The sequence below is a fragment of the Tamandua tetradactyla genome, chromosome 16, assembly GCF_023851605.1.
Source record: "Tamandua tetradactyla isolate mTamTet1 chromosome 16, mTamTet1.pri, whole genome shotgun sequence".
Classification (NCBI taxonomy): Eukaryota; Metazoa; Chordata; class Mammalia; order Pilosa; family Myrmecophagidae; genus Tamandua; species Tamandua tetradactyla.
This window is the reverse complement of record NC_135342.1, coordinates 25,489,427-25,512,438: the sequence shown is the minus strand read 5'-3', so window position 1 is coordinate 25,512,438 and position 23,012 is coordinate 25,489,427. Positions and strand designations below refer to the sequence as shown.

The 23,012-nt window shown below is 51.9% G+C and overlaps 1 protein-coding gene across 4 annotated transcripts in view; it reads left to right on the top strand.

Annotated features, from left to right (window-relative positions):
* The first annotated feature begins 2,205 nt into the window (after positions 1–2,205).
* Positions 2,206–23,012, top strand: part of RYR1 (ryanodine receptor 1) — a 112,496-nt gene continuing 91,689 nt past the window's right edge. For 2 of the 4 annotated variants that reach the window (XM_077131962.1, XM_077131960.1), the window contains exons 1-20: positions 2,206–2,372; positions 9,016–9,135; positions 10,557–10,661; positions 10,778–10,798; positions 11,726–11,800; positions 11,890–11,968; positions 12,282–12,394; positions 12,716–12,809; positions 13,881–13,974; positions 14,092–14,166; positions 14,636–14,792; positions 14,930–15,094; positions 16,611–16,732; positions 17,179–17,374; positions 19,642–19,777; positions 19,859–19,954; positions 20,046–20,164; positions 20,773–20,906; positions 21,287–21,528; positions 22,059–22,251. In XM_077131962.1, coding sequence (XP_076988077.1) covers positions 2,325–2,372; positions 9,016–9,135; positions 10,557–10,661; positions 10,778–10,798; positions 11,726–11,800; positions 11,890–11,968; positions 12,282–12,394; positions 12,716–12,809; positions 13,881–13,974; positions 14,092–14,166; positions 14,636–14,792; positions 14,930–15,094; positions 16,611–16,732; positions 17,179–17,374; positions 19,642–19,777; positions 19,859–19,954; positions 20,046–20,164; positions 20,773–20,906; positions 21,287–21,528; positions 22,059–22,251 — 2,384 coding nt within the window. In that variant the 5' untranslated portion in view covers positions 2,206–2,324. The remainder of the gene's footprint in view (positions 2,373–9,015; positions 9,136–10,556; positions 10,662–10,777; positions 10,799–11,725; positions 11,801–11,889; positions 11,969–12,281; positions 12,395–12,715; positions 12,810–13,880; positions 13,975–14,091; positions 14,167–14,635; positions 14,793–14,929; positions 15,095–16,610; positions 16,733–17,178; positions 17,375–19,641; positions 19,778–19,858; positions 19,955–20,045; positions 20,165–20,772; positions 20,907–21,286; positions 21,529–22,058; positions 22,252–23,012) is intronic. The other 2 variants (XM_077131964.1, XM_077131963.1) reach the window with 1 other exon arrangement.

Genomic DNA, 23,012 nt, shown 5'->3' with positions numbered 1-23,012 from the left:
GGCCCGGAGTCGAAGGAGAGTTTGGGTTAAAACTTTGGGGAGTAGGACGCGGCCTTAGTGAAGCTGTTTTTGTTCCATTTAGGCGGTTTCATGCAAATAATCAGGCAGTAAAACAAAATGGTTAAGGATCTTGGCTCTGGGTTCAAATTTGAGGACTGCTTCTGTATGACCTTGGAGGAGTCACTCCTCCTCTCTGTGCTCAGCTTTCTTATTAAAAATAGGGACGGTAAGGGGATAACAGGATTAGTGTGAGGACTATTAATTTATACTCACCGCACCCTTAAAACTGTACATGGTAAGGACCACATACTTTTATTTCCTTCTCTAAACAATGTGGATAATAGCAGGATTGATGTGAGAACTAAATGAGATCAATTAAAAATATCTTAGCTCAGGGTCCAAAATGTAAAAAGAGCACAAAAGACACTGGTTATAGCTATGACTCTCTCATTAGTGTTAGGCAATTTTTCCCCCCTTAGGCCCATTTTTTTTTTAATTGTGAAAATAACACATATACAATAAAGGAGTAAACTTCAAAGCACATCACAACAATTAGTCGTAGATCAGATTTCAGAGTCTGGTATGGGTAAATAATGGGGCAAGGGGCAAGAGTTAGGAGGAGGTTTAGATTTCCTATTTGGCGAGGGTGTGTTTATTGGTTTTCTGTCTCTTGGGAACAATGAAATTATCTAAAATTGAGAATGTTGATGGACTGTGTACTTTGGGCCTTTACATGATGCCCAATGAATGCAGCTGGCTGAAGGATGCACTGACGGAGAATTAGATTGGTGAATGATGGTGTATAGTTATGAACGAAGGTTGTGCTGCTACAGAGTGTGGCATGGGTTACAATTCCACAATTTTAGGCTTTCACTTCTAGCTGCTCCAAGACACTGAAGATTATAAGAAATATCAATATAATGATTCGGCAATCATACTCATTTGTTAAACCCTACCTTCTCTTTTGATCTTTCTCCCAATCTTTAGGGGTATTTGGGCTATGCCCATTCTAACTTTTTCATGTTGGAAAGGGGGTGTCTATAATATGCAATAGAGGGATGGAACTAGTTGATGTTCTGGAGAGGGTGGATTTCAAGATTTAGCTGGTCCAGGGACCCATCTGGAAGCTGTAGGTTTCTAGAAAGTAATCCCAGTGCATGGAACCTTTGTACAATCTCAGATAATCTTAGGGTTGGCAGGAATGGTTTTGGTTGGGGGTTGGCAAACCATGATAAATAGCAATGTCTAGATGAAGCCTGCATAAGAGTAGCCTCCAGAATAGCCTCCTGACATTTTTTTTTTTTTTTGGTATGGCCAGGCTCTGGGAATCAAACCCAGGTCTCTGGCATAGCAAGCGAGAATTCTGCCACTGAGCCACTGTTACACTGCCCCATCCTAACTATTCGAACTCTCTCAGACATTGATATCTTTTTTATTAAAAAAAATTTTTTTTATTGTGTAGTATAACATACATACAAAGCAAAGAAATGAAAAAAGCAATAGTTTTCAAAACACCCTTCAACAAGTAGTTACAGGACTGATCCCAGAGTTTGTCATGGGCTACCAAATGATCCTCTCAGATTTTTCCTTAGTGTTAGGTAATTTTTAATAATGATAACAACAACAACAATATCAGAATACTTATATAGCATTCACTGTGTCAGGCACTGTCTTAAGTGCTGGAAATAAGTGATCTCATATAACACTTGCAACAGCTCGGTGAGGTAGATACTCTTCATAACCCCCTTTTCCAGTTTGGAGAAACCGAGACACAGAGTGGCTGAGTGACTTGCCCAAGGCCACACAGTAAGTGACAGAGCTGGGATTCTGATCTGGATTATATGGTTCAGCCTTTATTCTTACCCACTACGTGTGGCCCTTTTTATGGTCGGGGAGATCCGTGCGCATACCGACTCTCTGGAGTGAGATCGCAGGGGCTTCCCCATTTGGAGCCTCAGTTTTTCTTCCGTGAAATGGGGAGAGTCATGCATCTTCCTTAAGGCGGAGGTGGACAGAGCGCGGCTGCCTTCCTGACAGTCCCCGCCCCCGCCACGTACACTCAGCGCCAAGGTTTGGGGTCTGGGGGCGGGGCTCCGGGGAGAGGCGTGGCCTGCTCCTTCCTGGCCCAATGGAGGCCGGGGGGCGGGGACCTCCGCCCATCTCTGTCCAGCACGCGCGGCCTCCTCGCAGTTCCATCCGCCTCGCGGTTGCCTCCCGCGTCCCCTGCGGTCTCTGAGCCCAGCCCGCCCCCAGCTTCCCGTCCACCTTGCGGCCCCTTCCCCTGATCCCTCGCTCTCAGCCCCGGCCCCTCGGGCTCCGACATCATGGGTGACGGAGGAGAGGGCGAGGACGAGGTCCAGTTCCTGCGGACGGTGCGTATCTCTGGGTTAGTGGTCTCTGGAACTATCTTTCCGGGTCTCTGAATATCTTTCTCTCTCTGGAAGTCTCTGTCCTGCTTGGTGGCATCTGTGACTCAGGGTTTCTTCCTCTGTCACTTTGGGTAATTGTCATTAGGCCTCTCTCCGTTTCTTGCGCTTTTACTCCCCTTTCTCGCGCCGGAGAACTCGCAGGAATCGGGATTGCGGAGTGGGGAGGGGGGTCTTTCAAAGGTTGGCGATTTGTCCGGAAGAAGGGGAACCACGCAGCGAGCACCCCCTCCCACCACCCTGGAAGCGGGCACTTGGGGAAGGCGGTTCTAATTTCTCGGCTTAATTTAGCCGCCCACCCCCACCCCCACCCCCATCATAGCCCTAATTCTCTCCTTGCTCCAGACTCTGACCTATTTACATTCTTGGGAATGGGACTGGGGTGGACTGGAGGACCCAACTCCTTTCAACCCCAGCCCTTTAGGCTCTCCTGAGTGTCCCCTCAGGTTCTGAGTCTTTCCCTCCCCCTTTGGTTTTGGGGAGGAGGGTCAAATATGACTGCTAAGGGTCCCTGAGGGTCTCTGGGTGATATCTCTCCCTCTCTGTCTCTCTGGGTTTTTCTCCATGTCTCTGTCCCTTTCTCCATCTCTGCCTCCTGTGTTTGCTCCTTGGCTTCAAGCCCTCTGCATTTCTTTCTGTCTGTCTGTCTCTGTCTCCCAGCTCTGTCTCCCCCTGCATGATCTTCAGCTGGGGGGGCAGAGGTGGGAATTGGAACAACAGGTGTCTCTCCCAGAATAGCCCGCTTTTCTGGGGCCTGGGCAGGGGACAGGGAGGGGACAAGTGGGAGGAGGGGCTGCTGCCTAACCATCTTTTCCCCACCCTGGCTCAGCCTGGGGGAGGCAGTGGGAGTGGTGAGTGTGTGGGTGGGCATGCCCTCTTCTCTTCTTTGGGCTGGGTCTGTTGACCCTGCACTAGCCCCTCCCCTTCCCCCCTGGGGCCTTTGGTCCATGCAGGAAATGCTGACACAGCATTCCGGCCCCAGAATAGGACCCTGGTAAGCTGGGTCTGGTTTCCCGGGTGGGAGGAGAGAACAGCTGGGGATAGTAGTGAAGGATGGGGACAGCTGGACCTGAGGCCACGGGAGGGCCTCAGCCTATCCTCCTCAGTGCCAGCCCCTGAGCAGTCACCAGGGGTTGGGCCCTCCCCTCCCCCCCCAGCCCCAATAAGACCATGGTCATGGCCCTCGGCCCCTGAGCGCTCATACTATGCCAGGCTCGGTGCCCAGCGCCTTGACCTCCTGAGGCATCTAATTATATCCTCCCTGTCCTCTCCTCTGAGGTAGGGCCCTATCTTTATCTCCCTGAGAGATTTAAGGGAAACCAAGGCCTCAGTGGTGGAGTCACTAATCCAAGGTTAAAGCCAGGAAGTAGCATCTCTGGATGTCCCAGGGGCTCAGCCCTGTTGCCTTTACAAGAGATAAACTGGGCTCAGACTTACCAAGGTAGCCAGAGTTGGGGTGCCAGAGGCTGCATCTCCTGGCCCCAGCTGATGCTGTTTTTCTGAAGTTCATTGAGGTCATGTGATGTTTCAGACTTTTGGGACCACATCTCACCGGTTAAAAAATAAATCTAAATTTTATATTGCGACTCAATCCAGGCACAGACACACATTCGTTATTAACAATCAATTTTGTTGACATATATCTGATGTGCAATAAATGTCTCCATTTTAGATGTTGCAATTCAATGAGTTTTGACAAATTGTATGCATCCCATGTAACCACCATCACAACCAAGACACATGACATTTCTTTCCCCCATGGTCTTTGCAGTGCCCATCCTGCCTGTCTATTTTATATCGCAATAGATTTTGTTTTGCCTAGTGTCTCATGAACAGTATATGCTCCTTTGTCTTGCTTCTTTCACTCAGCATTGCATTTTTGACTTTCATCCATGTTGTAGTATATGTCAGGAATTTGTTCCAAGAGTTCGTTCTGTTTATTGCTGAATAGAATTCCACTGTGTGAATATACCTCAATTTGCTTATTGCTTCCCCAGCTGATGGACATTTTAGGGTGATTCCAATTTTTGCCTTAATGAACAATGTCTTCACAGACTTTCACACACACCCAGTATTAACTGAAGCAAGTTGCCTAAAATGCAGGTAGCCCTTAAAGTAGGAGGGCTGTGATTTTCTGTTCTTGCTCTATTTTATTTCATTTTGTTAAGGCACAATGGTTATGACCCACGAAACTGATTTCATTTCCCACTGTTGGGGCGAACCCTAGCCCTGTCTGGGGTTTTTTGAAACGTGGCCCAAGCACCACCCCCATGAGAGCCTCCTGGGCGCTGGTTAAGGGTACAGTTTCCCTGCTGACCCCAGAGCCGCTGAATCCTGCTCCTGGCGGAGGTAGGGAACTGCTGGGCCGAGTGGAAGCTGCGTTTTTAACCAGATGCCGCCACCATCCTGGGGCAGCATCTGGTTTGACAATCAATGGTGTAGTGTTTAAGGCTTCCAGGCTCTTGTTTGCACCCTGGCTTTACTGTTTGCCTGCTTCCTAACTCTGGGAAAGTGATTTTATTTTTCTCTCTGAGCTTCAATTTTCTAATATGGAAAATAGAAGCAAAAATACATACCCCAAGGACTCAAGGGGCCTGTGCATGGACCCCTCTGAACTCATCGCCTTTGCCCCTCACTCCTGTTGCTCCAGCCACTTCCTTGGCTGTTCCTTAACTCACCAGGCACCCTCTGGGCCCTGGGCCTTTGCACAGGCTGCCCCACCCATCCACCCACTGGGGCATTCTTTCCCCACAGATGAGCAGGCCTGACTCTCTTTATTTGGCCAAGACTCAGCTCAAGTGTCATCTTCTTGGAGAGGCTGTCACTTCATTCCTTCAGTGAGGTCATTGCCACCCCAAAAGCCACTCTATTACATCAGCTGGGTTATTTTTTTCCATAACACTTATCACTGACATTAAAATTATACATTGATTCACCTGTTTATTGCCTGGCTCCAGCTGAGAATGTCAGCTCTATGATGAGGTCAGGCACCTTTGTCCACTTTATTCACTGTTCCACGTCCACAGCCCTGCACACAGCAGATGCCCAATAAGAGTCTGTTAAATGAATGTAAAGCCCCAAGCATAAGCGTGGCAGATAGTAAATGCTTCATAAATGCAAGCTGCATGGTTATGATGAACTCACAAGGGCTTGGCGTGTGCCAGGGGGTGGGACAGATCCTGCCATCAAGTCACGCCCTCTCACCAGTCCCCACCCCCACCCAAGGCTGGATGGAGAGACTGAGGCTGACCGCGGGCAGTTGAAGCTCCAGGTCAGACCGGTTTGTGTGACATCTTTGGAAGGACTGCAGGCCATGTGACCTCAGGCAGGAACCCTGACCTCTCTGAGCCACGTTCCTAGCGGCTGCAAAATCGGAATAACCACCGTCTTACTTAGTGGTTAAGAGCTGGGGTCTTGGTCTTTTTTTTTTTAATTAAATTTTGTGTGTGTGTGGTAACATATATACAACATAACATTTCCCATTTTAACCACTTTCAAGCATACAATTCAGTGGTGTTAATAACGGTTACAATGTTGTGCTACCATCAATACCATCCATTACCAGAACTTTTCCATCACCCTACACAGAAACCCTGCACCAATTAAGCATTAAATTCCCCCACCCCCCACTCCTGATAACCTGTATTCTAATTTGTGACTCTACGAATTGGCATATTCTATTTCATATAGTATCTGTCCTTTGTGCCTGGTTTATTTCACTGAATATGATGTCTTCAAGAACCATCCATGTTGTAACGTGTACTTCATTCCTTTTTATGGTTGAGTAATATCCCACTGTATGGATATACCACATTTTATTTATCCATTCATCTATTAATGGACACTTGGGTTGTTTCCACCTACTGGTTATTGTGAATAATGCTGCAATGAACATTGGTGTGCAAATCATTTTTTATTGAGACCCTTATGGGTAAAAAAGTGTTGAGCAACCCCCATTTAAATTTAGTTAGTTATAAATGTTAGATAGGGGCTACTATACTAATATATTAAGAGGTAATGTAGTGTCCAAACAATATGGCATTCAAATTCAAATTCCAGCTGTGGCATATGCCAGCTGTGTGACCTGAGGCAAATCACTTTGCCTCTCTGGGCCTCATTATGGGTCCTCATGTTCACATAATTGGACTTACCTTCTAGGGTTGTTGTGAGGATTAAATGAGTTAATGCATATTAAGCAATGGAACAGGGCTTTCTATAAGCACATAGAAAACACTTTTATTTCATTTAAAAATTTAATTTTCAATCTCAAAATCATCTCAAATTTACAGAGAAGTTGCAAATTAGAAAACTAAACCGCCCCCAAATCCCTTCAGTCAGTTTCCCCAAATATTAAGATTTTGTTACAACTGTTTTATCATTTTTGTCTATGTGTCCTAGATCTATCCATCAATCTATCCATCTGTCTGTCATCTATCATCATTTATCTTTTTTCCCACGAACGGTTTGAGAGTAAACTGTGGCCGTGATACCGTTTACCTGTAAATTCTTCACTGCATCTCTTACAAAACCACAGTAAAGTTTGATAACTGGATAATCAGAGTTCTGATTTTCAAAATCCATATTGATACAAACTGTTATGTGACCCATGGTCTTTATTCAATGCCCATAAAGGTCTCAACGCTGCCATGTATAGCCTCGTTCCTCCAGTCAGGGCCCGATCCAGGAGGCCATGCCTTCAGGTGTCCCAAGAAAGCACTCTTTAAATAGTAGCTGATAGTAAAATAGTACACAAAAGAGGGCACTTAGAGTTTAAAAACCACTTCACACCCACTAGAATGGCTACTACTTAAAAAACTGAAAATGACAAGTGTGGCAAGGATGCAGAGAGATAGGAAGCCACATACATTGTGGGTGGGCATGTAAAATGGTGCAGCCGCTGTGGGACATAGTGTGGCAGTTCCCCGGAATTAGTGCATGGCCCAGCAATCCCACTTCAAAAGAACTGAAAGCAGGGACTCAAATATTGGCAGCATTATTCACATATAGCAAAAAGGCAGAAGCAACTTAAGTGTCCATCAACAGACGAATGGATAAATGAAATGTGGTCTATACATACATGGAATGTCTCTCAGCCATAAACAAGAAATGAAGTGTTGGTACATGGACACCATGGGTGGACTTTGAAGACATCATGTTGAGTAAAAGAAGCCAGACACATCGAGGGTGCATGGGTGGTTCAGTGGTAGAATACTAGCCTTCTGTTCTAGTTTGCTAGCTGCTGGAATGCAATATACCAGAAACGGAATGGCTTTTAACAAGGGGAATTTAATGAGTTGCTAGTTCGAAGGCCGAGAAAATGTCCCAATTAAAACAAGTCTAAAGAAATGTCCAATCAAAGGCATCTAGGGAAAGATACCTTGGTTCAAGAAGGCCGATGAAGTTCAGGGTTTCTCTCTCAAGTGAGAAGGCACATGGCGAACACAGTCAGGGCTTCTCTCTCAGCTGGAAGGGCACATGGCAAATACAGCATCATCTGCTAGCTTTCTCTCCTGGCTTCCTATTTCATGAAGCTCCCCGGGAGGTGTCTTCCTTCTTCATCTCCAAAGGTCGCTGGCTGGTGGACTCTCTGCTTTGTAGTGTTGCTCTCTCTGAATCTCTCTGAATCTCTCATTCTCCAAAATGTTTCCTCTTTTATAGGACTTCAGAAACTAATCAAGACCCACTCAAATGGGTGGAGACATGTCATCCCCTAATCCAGTTTAACAACCATTCTTAACTAAATCACATCAACCAGGGAGATGATCTCATTACAGTTTCAAACATACGGTATTGAATAGAGATTATTCTACCTTTATGAAATGGGATTTATATTAAAACATGGCTTTTCTTAGGGGGCATACTTCCTTTCAAACCAGCACACCTTCCATGCGGGAGACCTGGGTTCGATTCCCAGATCACGCACCTAAAAAATCAACCAAACAAAAAAAAAAGCCAGACACAGAAGGACAAATATCGCATGATTTCTCTTATATTTATTCACAGAGATGGAAAGCAGAAGAGTGGTTACCAGAGGTGGGAGGAGGGGGAAATGAGCATGAGTTTTGGTTTGGGATGATGGTCTGGAAATAAATATGGTGAGGGCTACACTGTATTGTCAATGTACTTATGGTCGAAGAACTGTCCACTAAAAATGGTTAAAATGATTCCTGTATCATGTATTTTATCCTAATTAAAAATAATTTACCACAATTAAAAATACATAGTTTTTTGAAAAAAAGCTATTTCACTTGGGGTGCTCATATTTCCTGCCCTCCAATGGTCCTTGCAGACCCCACTGGAGAGGCCTCTGGAGTCAGCCAGACTCAACTCAAATCTCAGCAACTCCTCTTACCTGTTGTGTGGCCCAGGGACGCGGTTTCCCCTCTTCATGCCTCGGTTTCTCCATTTTAAAATGAGGCTGGCACTGGCTCCCATGCCGTGGGGATGCTGGGCATAGGTAGAGTGCTCAGCAAGGGCCATGGCTTGACAGATTGCAGAGTGGGCATTTTTCTAAGGGGAAGGGGGCCGGTGGCCCATGGGTGGTTTGCGGGCCCCACCGGCACCCCTGACCCTCCCTCCCACCACACAGGATGATGAGGTGGTCCTGCAGTGCAGCGCCACAGTGCTCAAGGAGCAGCTCAAGCTCTGCCTGGCCGCGGAGGGCTTCGGCAACCGTCTCTGCTTCCTTGAGCCCACCAGCAATGCCCAGGTTGGTGCAGGGAGGGAGCAGGGGTCTGAAGAGGGAGAGGCAGCAGATTGGGGGCAGAGGGAGGGGGTCTGAGGTGGGTAGGGGTGGTGGTCTTAGGAGGATGGGACAGGGGATCTTGGGGCTGAGAGGGTAGGTATCCGAGGGGGCCTTGGGTCCACAGAGGAGGTGATCTGAGAGTCTAGGAGGAGGGGCTGAGGGGGAGGCACTGGGAATCTCAGGATGGAGGGACTGGGGTTCTGGGGGGCTGAGAGGGCAAGAGTCTATGTGGGGGTGGAGGGCCTTGGGTCAGTGGAGCAGGAGAGGGGTCCTCTCTGGGACACTGAGAAGGCAAAGATCTGAAAAGGCTAAGAGCCTTGGGTCCAAGGGGGCGGGGACCTGGACCTGGGTGCTTTGGAGCGGAGGGGCTGACAGGGCTGGAGGCTGAGCGGGGGCGGGGGTGGGTGTCTGAGTTGGATGGGGGGGTGTGGGTCTTAGAGAGCAGGGGTGAGGCCAGAAGGCGCTCTGAGGGTCTGAACCTTGGAATCTTAAGAGTGAAGGGCAGCTGGGGACGGAGGGCTGGGCCCAGAGGCAGAAGGGTCGGATCCAAGGCAAAGAGGCCTGCAGGCTAGCAGGGGGATGGCAGGGGGCTGACTTGGGGGAAGATTGGTGGCTGAGTCGTGGAGGAACCTGGGGTGTGAGGGCAGAGGGAGTCAAGGTTCATGAGGTGACGGGGTCGGGGGTCATGAAGGGATGGGGTCAGGGGTTGTGAGGGGAAGTGTGTCAGGGGGCATGAGTGGATGTGGGTCAGGGGCGTTAGAGGAGTGGGGTGAGGGGGCATGAGGGGCAGGGGTTCAGGGAGTTTGAGGGTGCAGAGGACTCTGGGTTTGGGAGAGAAGGCAGCTTGGGGGATACGGCTGAGAGCTGACAGGGAAAGGACATGGGGTTGGGGTGAGGGGTGTTGAGACAGGTCAGAGAGTCCTGGGTTCAAGGGTGACTGGGAGTCTGAGGTGACAGTGACAGGGGACCGTGGTTTCGGAGTGGTGTTCACACGTGTCTGAGTGAGAAGGCTGGAGCTGGGCCTGGGTGAAGGTGAGAGATTTGGGGCCATCTGAAGGGGGCGGTGCAGAGCGGGGGCTCCTGGAGGCTGGAGTGGGCTCTGAGCATCAGTCTGAGGCCTGAGGCACCCGTGAGAGGAGGATGGGGCTGGGGTGCTTGAGTGGGGAGGCTTCAGGGCACCTAGGGTGGGCTTTACGTGTTTCAGGAAAGAGGCAGAAAAAAGTGTTTTCGGGGCTGCTGGTGCAGATTCAGTGTGGCTGAAGGGGGTGGCAGGGGGCAGGGCCTTCCCATGGGGCTGGGGTGGATCCGGGTGTCTCTGACACCAGGGCAGCGGGTGTACCCTCGGGATTCTCAGGGCCCCCTCACGTCTCTCCACCTGCCCCTAGAATGTGCCCCCAGACCTGGCCATCTGCTGCTTCATCCTGGAGCAGTCTCTGTCTGTGCGAGCGCTGCAGGAGATGCTGGCCAACACGGTGGAGGCCGGCGTGGAGGTGAGGCTCGCGCCAGGGGCGGGCATGGGGCAGGGGCCGGGGTGGGCAGGGTGCGGGCGGATCTGGGGGTCGTTCACCACCTGCTCTTCTTCCTCTCTCCGCCCTGCCCCCCACAGGCCCTCAATTTGGATAAGTGGGTAGGTCTGGCCTTGGGTGTCACCTGTCCTTCCCACCCCTCCTGATCCCAGGCCGGCCTCTCGGGCCCACATCCTGCACACAGGGGCTGGGGGTCTCCCCCACCTGGTTGTCAGGGCTGTGGAGCCCAGAACAGGCCAGGCAGGCAGGAAGGAAGGAGGGGGAGGGGGCTTCTGAGCCTCCTGTCCCCCCTACCTCTCCTTTCTCCTCATTCCCATCCTCTGCGCCCATCTGATCCCAACTCTCCGCATGGGACCTCTCCCCTCAGCTCCCCATCCCAAGTGTGGGTCCCTTCTGGGTCAGAAGCGGGTCGGCCATGTGATCCCGCGGCACCATCACATGGCCCCCCGAGAGCATGGGCATGTGAGACTGAAGGGGAGGCAGATGCCAGCAAGTGGCGGTGCACCCCTTCCGAGCACAGCGCCTCCTTCTGCCCGGGAAGGGTGTGGCAGTGCAAGGCGGGTCACCCCATAACAGTGGCTGATGGTGGAGCGTTCACCAACCAGTGGACTGCGCTGTGCACTGCTGCAGTTCCATCGTGTCATGACAAGTAGCATGGAGAGGGCCAAGGCCCATGGATTCTGGGGTCTCCTGAGGGTCCTCAGGCACCCTGAGAATGGGCTCGGCCTCCCTGAGGGGCTCTGGGGGTCCAGCCAACAAGGTAGAGGAGGCAAGGAGGACAGGTGGGCTCTGGGGACCATAAAACACACCATCTTCAGGCTTCTCAGAGGCACAGCTTCTGTGTCCATGGATGGGGAAACTGAGGCAGAGAATCTGTTGAGGGTCTGAGCTGAGCTTCCTTACATCTGGCTCTGAGCATGGTATTTTATGGGGCACAGAAAAGAACCATCTGGAAATGGGCCAAACGTCTCGGGGGTCTTGAGGGTCTGGGGGTCTTGTGCTTACTCTGTGCCCTCTCTCCCCCACAGTCATCCCAGGGTGGGGGTCACAGGACGCTCCTGTATGGGCATGCCATTCTGCTCCGGCACGCCCACAGCCGCATGGTGAGTGCACCAGTGGGTTGGGGGACGGGGGACGGGCGGGGGAACAGGAGACATGTCAGAAGGAGGCTGACCCCCCTCTCCAATCTTAGTATCTGAGCTGCCTCACCACCTCCCGCTCCATGACGGACAAGCTCGCCTTCGACGTGGGACTGCAGGAGGATGCAACAGGTGCAGGGACTGGAGGGGGCAGGGGTGTGACAGGATCAATGAAGGTAGGGAGGCAAGGGGCAGAGGGCTGCAGAACTCAGGGGCTGGGAATGGGAATGCTCTGAGAAGGGGGTGTGGGGGCAGGTGGGGGAATTTGGGACAGAGGCTCTGGGGGTGTGAGGACAGGAGTGGGGAACTTTGGGGAACAGTGTTGGTGGCAGCAGTAGGACGATGACAGGCAGAGGACCTAGGGGACTTGGGAGGCTCAGTGGTGGAGGATGCCCTGGAGAAGAGCATTCTGGGAGCCTATCAACCCAGCCTCTCCTACCTGTAGGAGAGGCCTGCTGGTGGACGATGCACCCGGCCTCCAAGCAGAGGTCCGAGGGAGAGAAGGTCCGCGTGGGTGATGACCTTATCCTCGTCAGCGTCTCCTCCGAGCGCTACCTGGTGGGTATTCCAACCCCACCGCGGCTCCTACTGCTCCCAGGACCCGGGGCGGCCGTGTCAGGTGCTCCATCTCATCAGTACTTTGCCTGGCTGGTCTCTGCCCCCAGCTTCCTGACTCCTCATTTCCTGACCCCTGACATCCAATTTTCTGATTTCTGACCTGCCATTAATCGACTGGACCTTGATTTCCTGATCTGTGACCTCTTTTAACTGTGTCTTCCATCTATTTCCTGGCATCCACTCCTAATTTCTGGCCTCTGCCTCTGGAACTCCTGCCCACTCCCAAATCCTCTCTGACCCCCATATCTTGGTTGTCCCCAGCACCTGTCGACGGCCAGCGGGGAGCTGCAGGTGGACGCCTCCTTCATGCAGACACTGTGGAACATGAACCCCATCTGCTCTGGCTGCGAAGAGGGTGAGGCCTCCAGACCTCAGCCCCTAAATGGAGACCCCAAAACAAGACCCCCAATATTGCCCCCAGACAGGCCCAAACTGTGACTTGAAACTTCACACTCCAAACCTAGATCTCCAAATTATGATTCGGACACTTGGATCTCAAATTGATTCCAAATCTAGACCACTAAAGTGCACACTTCCCAGCCCAGAACTCAATTTTGACTCCCAAACTCACCCCAAAGAATTAGTCCCCAGAATACGCACATCAAACACAGACCCCACAGGTCAGAATTCTCAACTCAGGTCCAAAGCTTTGAACTCCAATTTCAGAGCTTATCCTTCAGACCCCAAACTCAGACTCCAAATTCAAACCTCAGCTCTCCAAAACAAGACCTCTGTTCAGACCCCAAACCTCAGTCCACTAACCTCAAACCTCCAAAGTCCAAAATTCAGGCTTTCCTACTAAGACGCAAAAGCATGGGCCCCAAAACTTAGACCCTAACTCTCTTTTTCTCCAGAAAATTCAGACTCCCAATCCACACCCAACCAGAGGCTCAAAACCACAGACCCCAAAACTCAGCCTGAGATCCCGAACTGGAACCCATGATCTCCAATCCAAAACTCAGATACCAGCCTCACACCCCCCAAACTCAAAACCCAATATTCGGACCCCAACTTCAGACCCCTACCTCAGACCCAATCATTGCACCTCTAAACTCACACCCATACCCAAAGCCCTAAAACTCAGACCCCAACATCAAATCTTAAACATTAGACCCAAACCTCTGTCCCCCAAGTCCACTTAATATCTTAAACCCCAGACTCATAAATCTCCCCAACCTCAGCTCTGCAACTCAAGATCCTCAATCTCATACCTCCATTTCAAGCCCCACACTTGGCCCCTAATCTCAGACTACCACTCTGTACCCTAAAACTCAGACCAAAACTGCAGGTCCCTAAACATCAGACCCACTCACCTTAGGCCACGAAGCCCAGCCCTGAGCTTCCCACGGTCGGAGAAGCTGATTAAGTCCTGGGCCTTTTGGGAGCTCCCGCCTCCCAGTGACCGCCTTCCCCTGCTCCTTTCTAGGCTATGTGACTGGGGGGCACGTGCTCCGCCTCTTCCATGGACACATGGATGAATGCCTGACCATCTCCCCAGCCGACAGCGACGATCAGCGCAGGTCTGGCCTGGGGATGAAGTCTGAGGGGCAGGGCAGGCGGGGTAGGCTGGGGCCCTCTGGGCGGAGCTAGGGGTCTGGAGCCTGCCACCCTGCCCTCACTCTCTCCTGGGCCCCCAGACTTGTCCACTATGAGGGGGGAGCCGTGTGCACCCACGCCCGTTCCCTCTGGAGACTGGAGCCGCTGAGAATCAGGTGGGTGGGCTGGGCTGGGGGTGGGGCACCTGGGGGTTCTGGGAGGGGAAAAAGAGCCTTGAAGAAGATGGGAGAGATGGGAGGGTTTTGGGGAGAGATGGGAGGGTTTTTAGGGAAAACCTGTAGAGCCCAAGAGAGAGATGAAAGTCCTCCGGGATCCTGGAATTCTGGAGAAAAAGGAGTCCTTGGGGGAGGATTGGGAGTCCCTGAGAGAAACACTGGCAGGGGGTCCATAATGAAAGTGTGTGTGTGTGGGGGGGGGGGTGGCTGAAAATGAAAGGACTAGAAACTGTGGGACATTTGGGGAGCTCCAAGGTAGGTGGGGAGGCTGAGAGAAGATTGGGGGTCATTCGAAAGGTGTGAGGGTCCGAAAGGGCAACCTGGAAGAGGGTTGGGAGCTTGAGGAGGTTTGGACCAAGACCATGGCATGTGTGAGAGGATTAGGGGGTCCTCTGACTCCCCTCTGCAGCTGGAGTGGGAGCCACCTGCGCTGGGGCCAGCCTCTGCGCATCCGGCACGTGACCACAGGGCGGTACCTGGCGCTCACCGAGGAGCAGGGCCTGGTGGTGGTGGATGCCAGTAAAGCCCACACCAAGGCCACCTCCTTCTGCTTCCGCATCTCCAAGGTCAGTGGGGCTTGGGGTACCCTCCATTCCCCAGAGCCCCAAATCCCACTCCGGCCCCCATGCTGGAGTCCCTCAGGGGGGCTTCCCCGTTAAAGGCACAGGCAGAGGGAGCTGATCCCTGCCCTCCGCCCCTGCAGGAGAAGCTGGATGTGGGCCCCAAGCGGGACGTGGAGGGCATGGGCCCTCCTGAGATCAAGTACGGGGAGTCACTGTGCTTCGTGCAACATGTGGCCTCGGGCCTGTGGCTCACGTATGCTGCCCCGGACCCCAAAGCCCTGAGGCTCGGCGTGCTCAAGAGAAAGGTGGGTGTGAGGGGAAAGCAGTGGAGGTACAGGCAGGGGCAGGAAAGGGGCTGTGGGCATCAGAGGATGGGGGCTTACAGAAAGAGAGAGAGATAATGAGACCAAGCAAGAGACAGGAAACAAAGACACAGAGAGAGAGAGAGAGACCAAAAAATACTGATAGAGAAAGGCAGAGATAAGAGATATGGACACAAAAATAGAGACAGATAAACAGAGACAGAGCTAGAGAAAGACACCAGAGAGAGACAGACACAGAGAGAAAGGACAGAGAATATATTATAAGCAGACCAAGACTATTCAACAATTCCTGAGTACCCAAGTTGTTCCAGGTGTGAGTGGGTGAAAGAGGTGAGGAATCCAGACCTGTTCCCTGCCCTCCTATTGTTCAGAATTGGTGGATATTTACTTTTGATGAAGTAAATAGTTTTAAAATCGAGTAGTGGGAAAGCTACTATTGACAGAAGGAGGAGCAAGTGCAAAGGCCCTGAGGTTGGAATGAGCTTGGCTTGTTGCAATAACAAAAAGAAGATTCAGCATGGCCGAAGCACAGGGAGCAAGGGGTGAGCAGTGGGAGATGAGGACAGAGAGGTATTGGGAGCAGATTTTGTGGGGCCTTGTGGGCCACGGGGAGGGTCTGACTTTTATCCTCTGTGAGCTGGAGGCATGGGAAGGCTGGAGGTGGGTGGGCCATCTGCCTCAGGTGCTCCCAGGCGCCTCTGGCTATGTGTGGGGATAGGGGCAGAGAGACCAGTGAGCAGGCTGCCGTGCTGGTCCAGGTAGAAGCAACAGTAGACAGTCCCAGGATGGGGGCTGTGGAGCGGTAAGGGGGGGCAGATTCTGGTTGTATGTGGAGGGTGGAGCCTACAGGATTTGCTGACAGATTGGTATTGGGGTGAGAAGAGGGGAGGTGCTTGAGGGTATGGCCATGATACTAAACAATTTGGGGCCAGCCAGATATCAGCTCAGGAGGACAAGGATGTTGGGTTTTACTCCCAACACTAGTCTATAACAGAGCCCTCAGTAAAGGCTGGCTGACTGAAGGAATGGGAAGGCTGAGGAGACACTGATTTGTGTGGAAAACAAGGACAGCAGTTGGATACAAGAGTCCAGGCCTGGGACAGAGGGGGATTGTGGGAGTGGTCAGCAGGGGATGGTGGTGGCAGCCGTGGGACCGGATAATGGCCCCAGGGAGCCTCACCTTATGGAAAGGTGGTCAGGCAATCTGAACGGGACATGTGAGGTTTGGGGTGCCCTTAGAACTTCCTGGCGGGGAGATGTTGAGGCAGTAGTAGGTGGAGGAGGTCTGCAAGGTGATGAGGGCCTGGCCTGGAGACAGATGAGATGGAAAGAGAGAGACAGAGAGAGATGAAGAAGGATAGAAAGAGATAGAAACAGAGAGGTGGATACAGAAAGAGGCAAAGAAAATCTAGCTGTAGAATCCGGGCTACAGCTGGGGGGAAGGGATGGCCCTGAGTGGCTGGGCCCTTCCTGAGCTCTCTGTCCCCCCCACTCCCAGGCCATGCTACATCAAGAAGGCCACATGGATGATGCGCTGTCCCTGACCCGCTGCCAGCAGGAGGAGTCCCAGGCTGCCCGCATGATTTACAGCACTGCTGCCCTGTACAACCTGTTCATCAAGTGAGCGGGAGGCCCCTCTGACCCCCACGCTCCTGATGGTCATGCCCTGCCCCCTTTAATCTTGCCTCTGACAGCACAGCCCTCTTTTCCATACATATGGTCCCTAACCTCTAATCTCCTGACCGCTGAGCTCTATACACTTGACTTCTGATCTGACCTCAACGCCCATGACCTTTGACCCCACATCCCTGCTCACCCCCTAACTTTCACATCTCTGACATCCAGACCCTTGACTCCAGACCTCCCGACCCCTGCCTCCTGCTTCCAGGGAGCCCAGTCCCAGATGTGTGACCTCTGGGCCCTTCCCTCTCCGGGCCTCACTCGCCGCTTCAGTAAAGTGGGGGTGTCAGTGGGAGGCCAGCACGGGGTGGGGATGGAGGTGGCGGGGCGCCTCGTCGACAGTCGGCGCTCCAGATCCCGGGCTGACAGCTGCGAGGTCCCTGCAGGGGCCTGGACAGCTTCAGCGGGAAGCCGCGGGGCACAGGGCCGCCGGCTGGCCCGGCACTGCCCATCGAGGGCGTCATCCTGAGCCTGCAGGACCTCATCGTCTACTTCGAGCCGCCGTCGGAGGAGCTGCAGCACGAGGAGAAGCAGAGCAAGCTGCGCAGCCTGCGCAACCGCCAGAGCCTCTTCCAGGAGGAGGTGGGGCCGCGGCCAGGGGGCGGGGCCTGAGGGGCGGGGCCTGAGGGCGCGGCGGGAACTCTGAGGAGGGGGCGGGGGCAGTCCCTGTGAGCGCCTCCTGTAACGCGGCAAGCGAGGTAGAGGCTCGTCCTCTTCCTTCGCCCGAGTGGGACGCTCAGGGTAAAGGCTGTGGAGACGGGGCCTGAGCTGAGAGGTCGGAGGGCGAGCGGGCTTGAGGGCAGTGCCGGGCGGGGCTTCACCTGGGGTCGGGAGCTGGGAGTCTTCTGTGGTAGTGCGACAAGCAGGCCATAGATGTGGAGCTCCGCCCACCCCGGGGCCCGAGAGGGAGGGGCCTAGAGACGTGGGCGGTGGGGCTGGGGTGCGGGGATCCGAAGGCGCCACCCTGTGGTGGAGGAGAGCACGTTCATTCGAGAGCATCCAGGCTGGCCCTCCTTTCCAGGAGCTCCCAGTCTGATAGGACAGACAGACCCAAAGATAATAGTAACAGTAACACCTAACAGTCCTTAAGTGGTGGAGTTAGTCCATGCACAGCGCTTAAAACAGCACACAGTAGGTTCTTTGTAAGGGTTAGTTGTTCTTATAACCTTGAATTTAGTCTTTCCTGTGTGGTAAGGGCTCTAAATACATGACATCCTCCCTGTAACCCTATGGAGGATTTTCTTATAATCTCGTGTTACAGATGGAGTCGCTGAAGTTCTGAGAGTTTAAACAGCCACCATCTACTTAACAGATACTTACTAAGTGCCCACCATAAGCCAGGGATAAAGCCAAACAGACAAAACTCCAGGTCTCTATGTAGTTAACATTGGGTGAAGGGGGAGACAGACAATTAATAATAAAATACATTAGTAGGCTATATGGTATATTAGATGGTGATAAGTGCTAAGGAGAAAAATAAAACAGGGCAGGGGGCAGGGAGTGCTGGGTTATTGCAGTTTAAAAGAGTGGCAAGAGAAGGTGATCCTTTAGTGAAGACCTGAAGGAAGGGAGGGAGGGGAGGCTGGTGGATGAAAGGCTGGTGGAGGAGAGGCTGGTGAAGGGGAGGCTGGTGGAGGGGAGGCTGGTGGAGGAGAGAGCAAGAGCAAAGGCAGTGAGTTGGGAATATGCTTGTCACATTCTGGAAATAGCGAGGTCGGGGAAGCTGAAGGAGAGTGGGAGGCGAGGACAGTGACAAGGGCCAGGCCATGGTGAAAACTTTGCCTTGGGAGCCATAGGAAAGTTAGGTCTGTGAAAGTCACCCTAATTAGTGGCAGAGCCGGGACTTGAACTCAGGTCTGTGAGACTCTAACCCGGTAGTGCCCTCTGTTAGTGCTGTCTACACTGCTTCTTCACCAGACAGGGGCCCTGAGATATATGTACAGTTGTCATACCAGCAGCACAATCTGTAATACCCTAAAACTGGAGACAGCCCCAATGTCCATCAGCAGTGGAATGGACCGGTAGATGTGGTATATTCATGCAATGGAATCCTACTCAGCAATAAAAACGAACAAACCACAACCGTATGCAACACTGTGCTTGAATCTCAAAACATAATATTGAATAAAAAATTAGAGTTAAAACAGAACACCTGCTGTATAATTCAAGTTTAAAAAACAGGTGAAACTCAGCTAGACTGTCTAACAATGCACACATAGGTGATAAAAACAGAAAACAAGGAAAGGATTTCCATAAGAGTCAGGGCAATAGCTATCCCTAGCAGGGAGAGTGTGTGATCAGGAGATGCTTCCAGAAGGCTTCCGGGTGGCTGGCAATGTTCTCTTTCTAAATCTGGGTCACTGTTACTCAAGTGTTTTTAAATATATATTTGTTTGTTAAACCATATATATATATATATATATTGAACTTTTCTGTATGTGTGTTGTAATTCACAATAAAAAAAGAAAAAAGATTAAAATGTTAAAAAAGAAAAAAAATGGTATGATGCTTGGTGTGGAGAGTGAACTGGGCCAGTGGGAACCAGGGACCAGGAGTGGGGTGCTTGGAAGAGGGTAGAGTGTAGAGAAAACTGCAGGAAGGAGAAGCACAAATTCAGTCCTGATGTTAGAAAGAATGTGTTAGTGATAGAGGCAGAGAGGATCAGGACCGATTTGGGGAGTCAGGGGAGAGAGGAAGGTGATGGGAGCGAATGGGGACAAAGAGCTAATGGGGCTGGTTTAGACCCTGGAATGCAATCATTAATGAATATCAATGAGTAAATCCAAGAAAGCTGAGGAAGGGAGGGCCTGGGGCTCCTGTAGTGACTCTCCTTGTTCTCCACACCCCAGGGGATGCTCTCCCTGGTCCTGAACTGCATTGACCGCCTGAATGTCTACACCACCGCTGCTCATTTTGCGGAATTTGCAGGGGAGGAGGCAGCTGAGTCCTGGAAAGAAATTGTGAATCTGCTGTATGAACTCCTGGGTAAGGGGTCCCAGTCCTGACTCCCCCAGGAGTACCCCGGTCCCCCAGCTCTGTGGAGCCTGACCTCCTCTCCACCCTCAGCCTCTCTGATCCGCGGCAACCGCAGCAACTGTGCCCTCTTCTCCACGAACTTGGACTGGCTGGTCAGCAAGCTGGATCGCCTGGAAGCCTCATCTGGTGGGAGAATCCAGGGGGAGAGGGAACCCGGGGGGAGTTGGGGGAAGGGAGGACCACATCCACCTCACCTGTCCCCTTGGCCCACGTGCAGGGATCCTGGAGGTGCTGTACTGTGTCCTGATAGAGAGTCCCGAAGTCCTGAACATCATCCAGGAGAATCACATCAAGTCCATCATCTCTCTCCTGGACAAACATGGGAGGAACCACAAGGTCGACCCCTCACCCCTGACCTCTCAGCCCCTGAACTCCGAACTCTGACTCTGACCCTCTGATGTCTCCCAATGGCTCTGAACACCCCTCGCTCCGCTCTTCCACCCCATCTCTAACCTGAGCTCCTCACTCAGGTGCATCACAAGGGTCTCAAACTCATGTCCTTTGAATAGATTCTGGGCCACAGATGTATTTTGTTAGATCTGTGAAGTGTTTCTTAAATTTCAAATTTTCCAACCTTAAGGTAGGGCGGCATATACACTCTTCACTTTGTCACACGTCCTACTGGTTCCTATTTCGTTATTTCTAACCACTTCACAAGTTTATAGTATCCACCTGGCCCCTGAAAGGCGTGAGCTTGCAACCCCTACTGATCTAAAAATCTCATTTTAAATTGCTGATGCCTAATCGCAACCCATAAGGCTCCCAGCCTCTCACCTGACCTTTCTCTGTGATCCCTGACTTTCCATTTTCACCACGTCCTCTCAGACTAAATCTTCATATCCTGTCCTTACGCATCGTCCTTTCCTTCTGGCTTCCCATCCCGGTCCTTCCATGAACCCCTGCCCTGGTGCCCTCACACCCCAACCTCTGACCTTGACCTCCAGGTCCTGGATGTGCTGTGTTCCCTGTGTGTGTGCAATGGCGTAGCCGTGCGTTCCAACCAAGATCTCATTACCGAGAACTTGCTCCCTGGTCGTGAGCTTCTGCTGCAGACAAGTCTCATCAACTACGTTACCAGGTCTGGCCCCTCACCCGACCCTTTCCTCCTCTTGTTCTCTCCTTTCCTCCATCTCTGTTTTCTCTTTTTTGTCTATTTCTTCTCTCTCTCCCTTCCTCTCTCTCTTTGCCTGTCTCTGTTTATCCTCCATCTTTCTTCTCTAATTGTCTCTTCTTTATCTGCTTTTTTGGTGTCTCTGTCTGCCATTGTCTCTGTCACTCTCTAACTCTCTTTCATTATCTGCCTCCATGTCTCTACCTCTGTTTTGTGTGTGTGTGTGTGTGTGTGTGTGTCTGTCTGTCTGTCTGTCTGTCTCTCTTTCCCTCCCTCCTTCTTCTTCCCCAACCAGGCTGTCCTCTCCCTCTCTCCCTCACCCTCCATCTCCTGTGTCTCTCCCACAGCATCCGCCCCAACATCTTTGTGGGCAGAGCAGAGGGTTCGACACAGTATGGCAAGTGGTACTTTGAGGTGATGGTAGATGAGGTGACTCCATTTCTGACAGCTCAGGCCACCCACCTGCGGGTGGGCTGGGCCCTCACGGAGGGCTACAGCCCCTACCCTGGGGGCGGCGAGGGCTGGGGCGGCAACGGCGTCGGCGATGACCTCTATTCCTACGGCTTTGATGGGCTGCATCTGTGGACAGGTACCTGGATTCGCCTCTATCTCTCACCCCCAGATTCCAGGGGACCCTCTCCCCAGACCATTGATCCCAGAACTTTCAAGTCTTTGCTCACACCCCTTGGGGTTCTCATGATCCTGAACTCTGAAAGAGGCCCATTTTTGACCCCTTACTCCTTATTCCTTAAGACGCTAACCCTAGAACCTCATAATCCTGGCCTTGACCTGTTTTTCTAGTCTCCAGAACTCTGATATCTGACCTCAGAGATCGCAGAAAACTGTCCCTGGTTATTATGACTTCTCATCTTTGACTTCTGATCCCAAAAGTTGCAGAATCCTAATTCCAGGAGCTCTTTAATCTATGGCCCTGTAGGTCCCAGGATCATTACTTCAGGGGAACCCTGACCTCTGCCCCTAATCTCAGAGCTACAGGACCCCCCCGTGGGAACACAGGATTTCCAGGATCTGGACTCCAATGTTTGCCCCTTGTCTCTTGAGAACATTGGTTCCATGGGACCTCTGACCTGTGACCCCTCCCCGGTGGCCCCATTGTAGGACATGTGGCACGCCCAGTGACTTCCCCAGGGCAACACCTCCTGGGCCCTGAGGATGTGGTCAGCTGCTGCCTGGACCTCAGTGTGCCATCCATCTCCTTCCGCATCAACGGCTGTCCTGTGCAGGGCGTCTTTGAGGCCTTCAACCTTGATGGGCTTTTTTTTCCTGTCGTCAGCTTCTCGGCTGGTGTCAAGTGAGGACTTTTTAAGATCACTATCTGCCCCATGGTGGTCTCCAGACGTGGGGCTGACGTAAGATATCTTCCCCAGTCATCCCATGGCTTCCCGTCATCATCTTACCCTTGGGACTGACTGGTGGCCAGAACCCCTACATGAGGGGACCAGTGACCACCTCATGACCCTAGTCACTTCCAGTGTCCTCCTGGTAACCCATATCCTTCCAGTGACCTCAGATTCCCCTTGACCAAGTCTTCCCAATGACCTCCAAGTGACCTTGGAATTTCACAATGACCTTCTAATGACCCCAGACTCTCCCAGTGACTCCCTTCCAGTGACCTCCCAATGACCTCAGAACTCTACTAAGGATTCCACCCCATTTCAATGACATCCAAGTGACTCCCAAATCTGATAATGATCTTAAAATGACCCCAACCTTCCAAGTGACCTCCATGTACTCCAGACTCTTCTAGTGATCCTCAATAGTCCCAGATGTTCCAGTGATCCCCCAGTGACCACAAATTCTCCCAGTGACTCCAGGCTCTTCCTATTACCTCTCAATGACACCAGCATCTTCCAGTGACTTTTCATTAGCCCCAGAATCTTCCAGTGACACCCCTCCCCCACCACCAAGGAGCTCAGATATTTCACAGACCTCTCTCAGTGATGCCCAGATGACCATCTTCTTGGTTTCCCCAGAACCTTCTAGGATCCCCAGATACTTAGTTGATGAAGGACATTTCCTATGACCTTGCAGTAATCTCAACTCTTCTCCAAT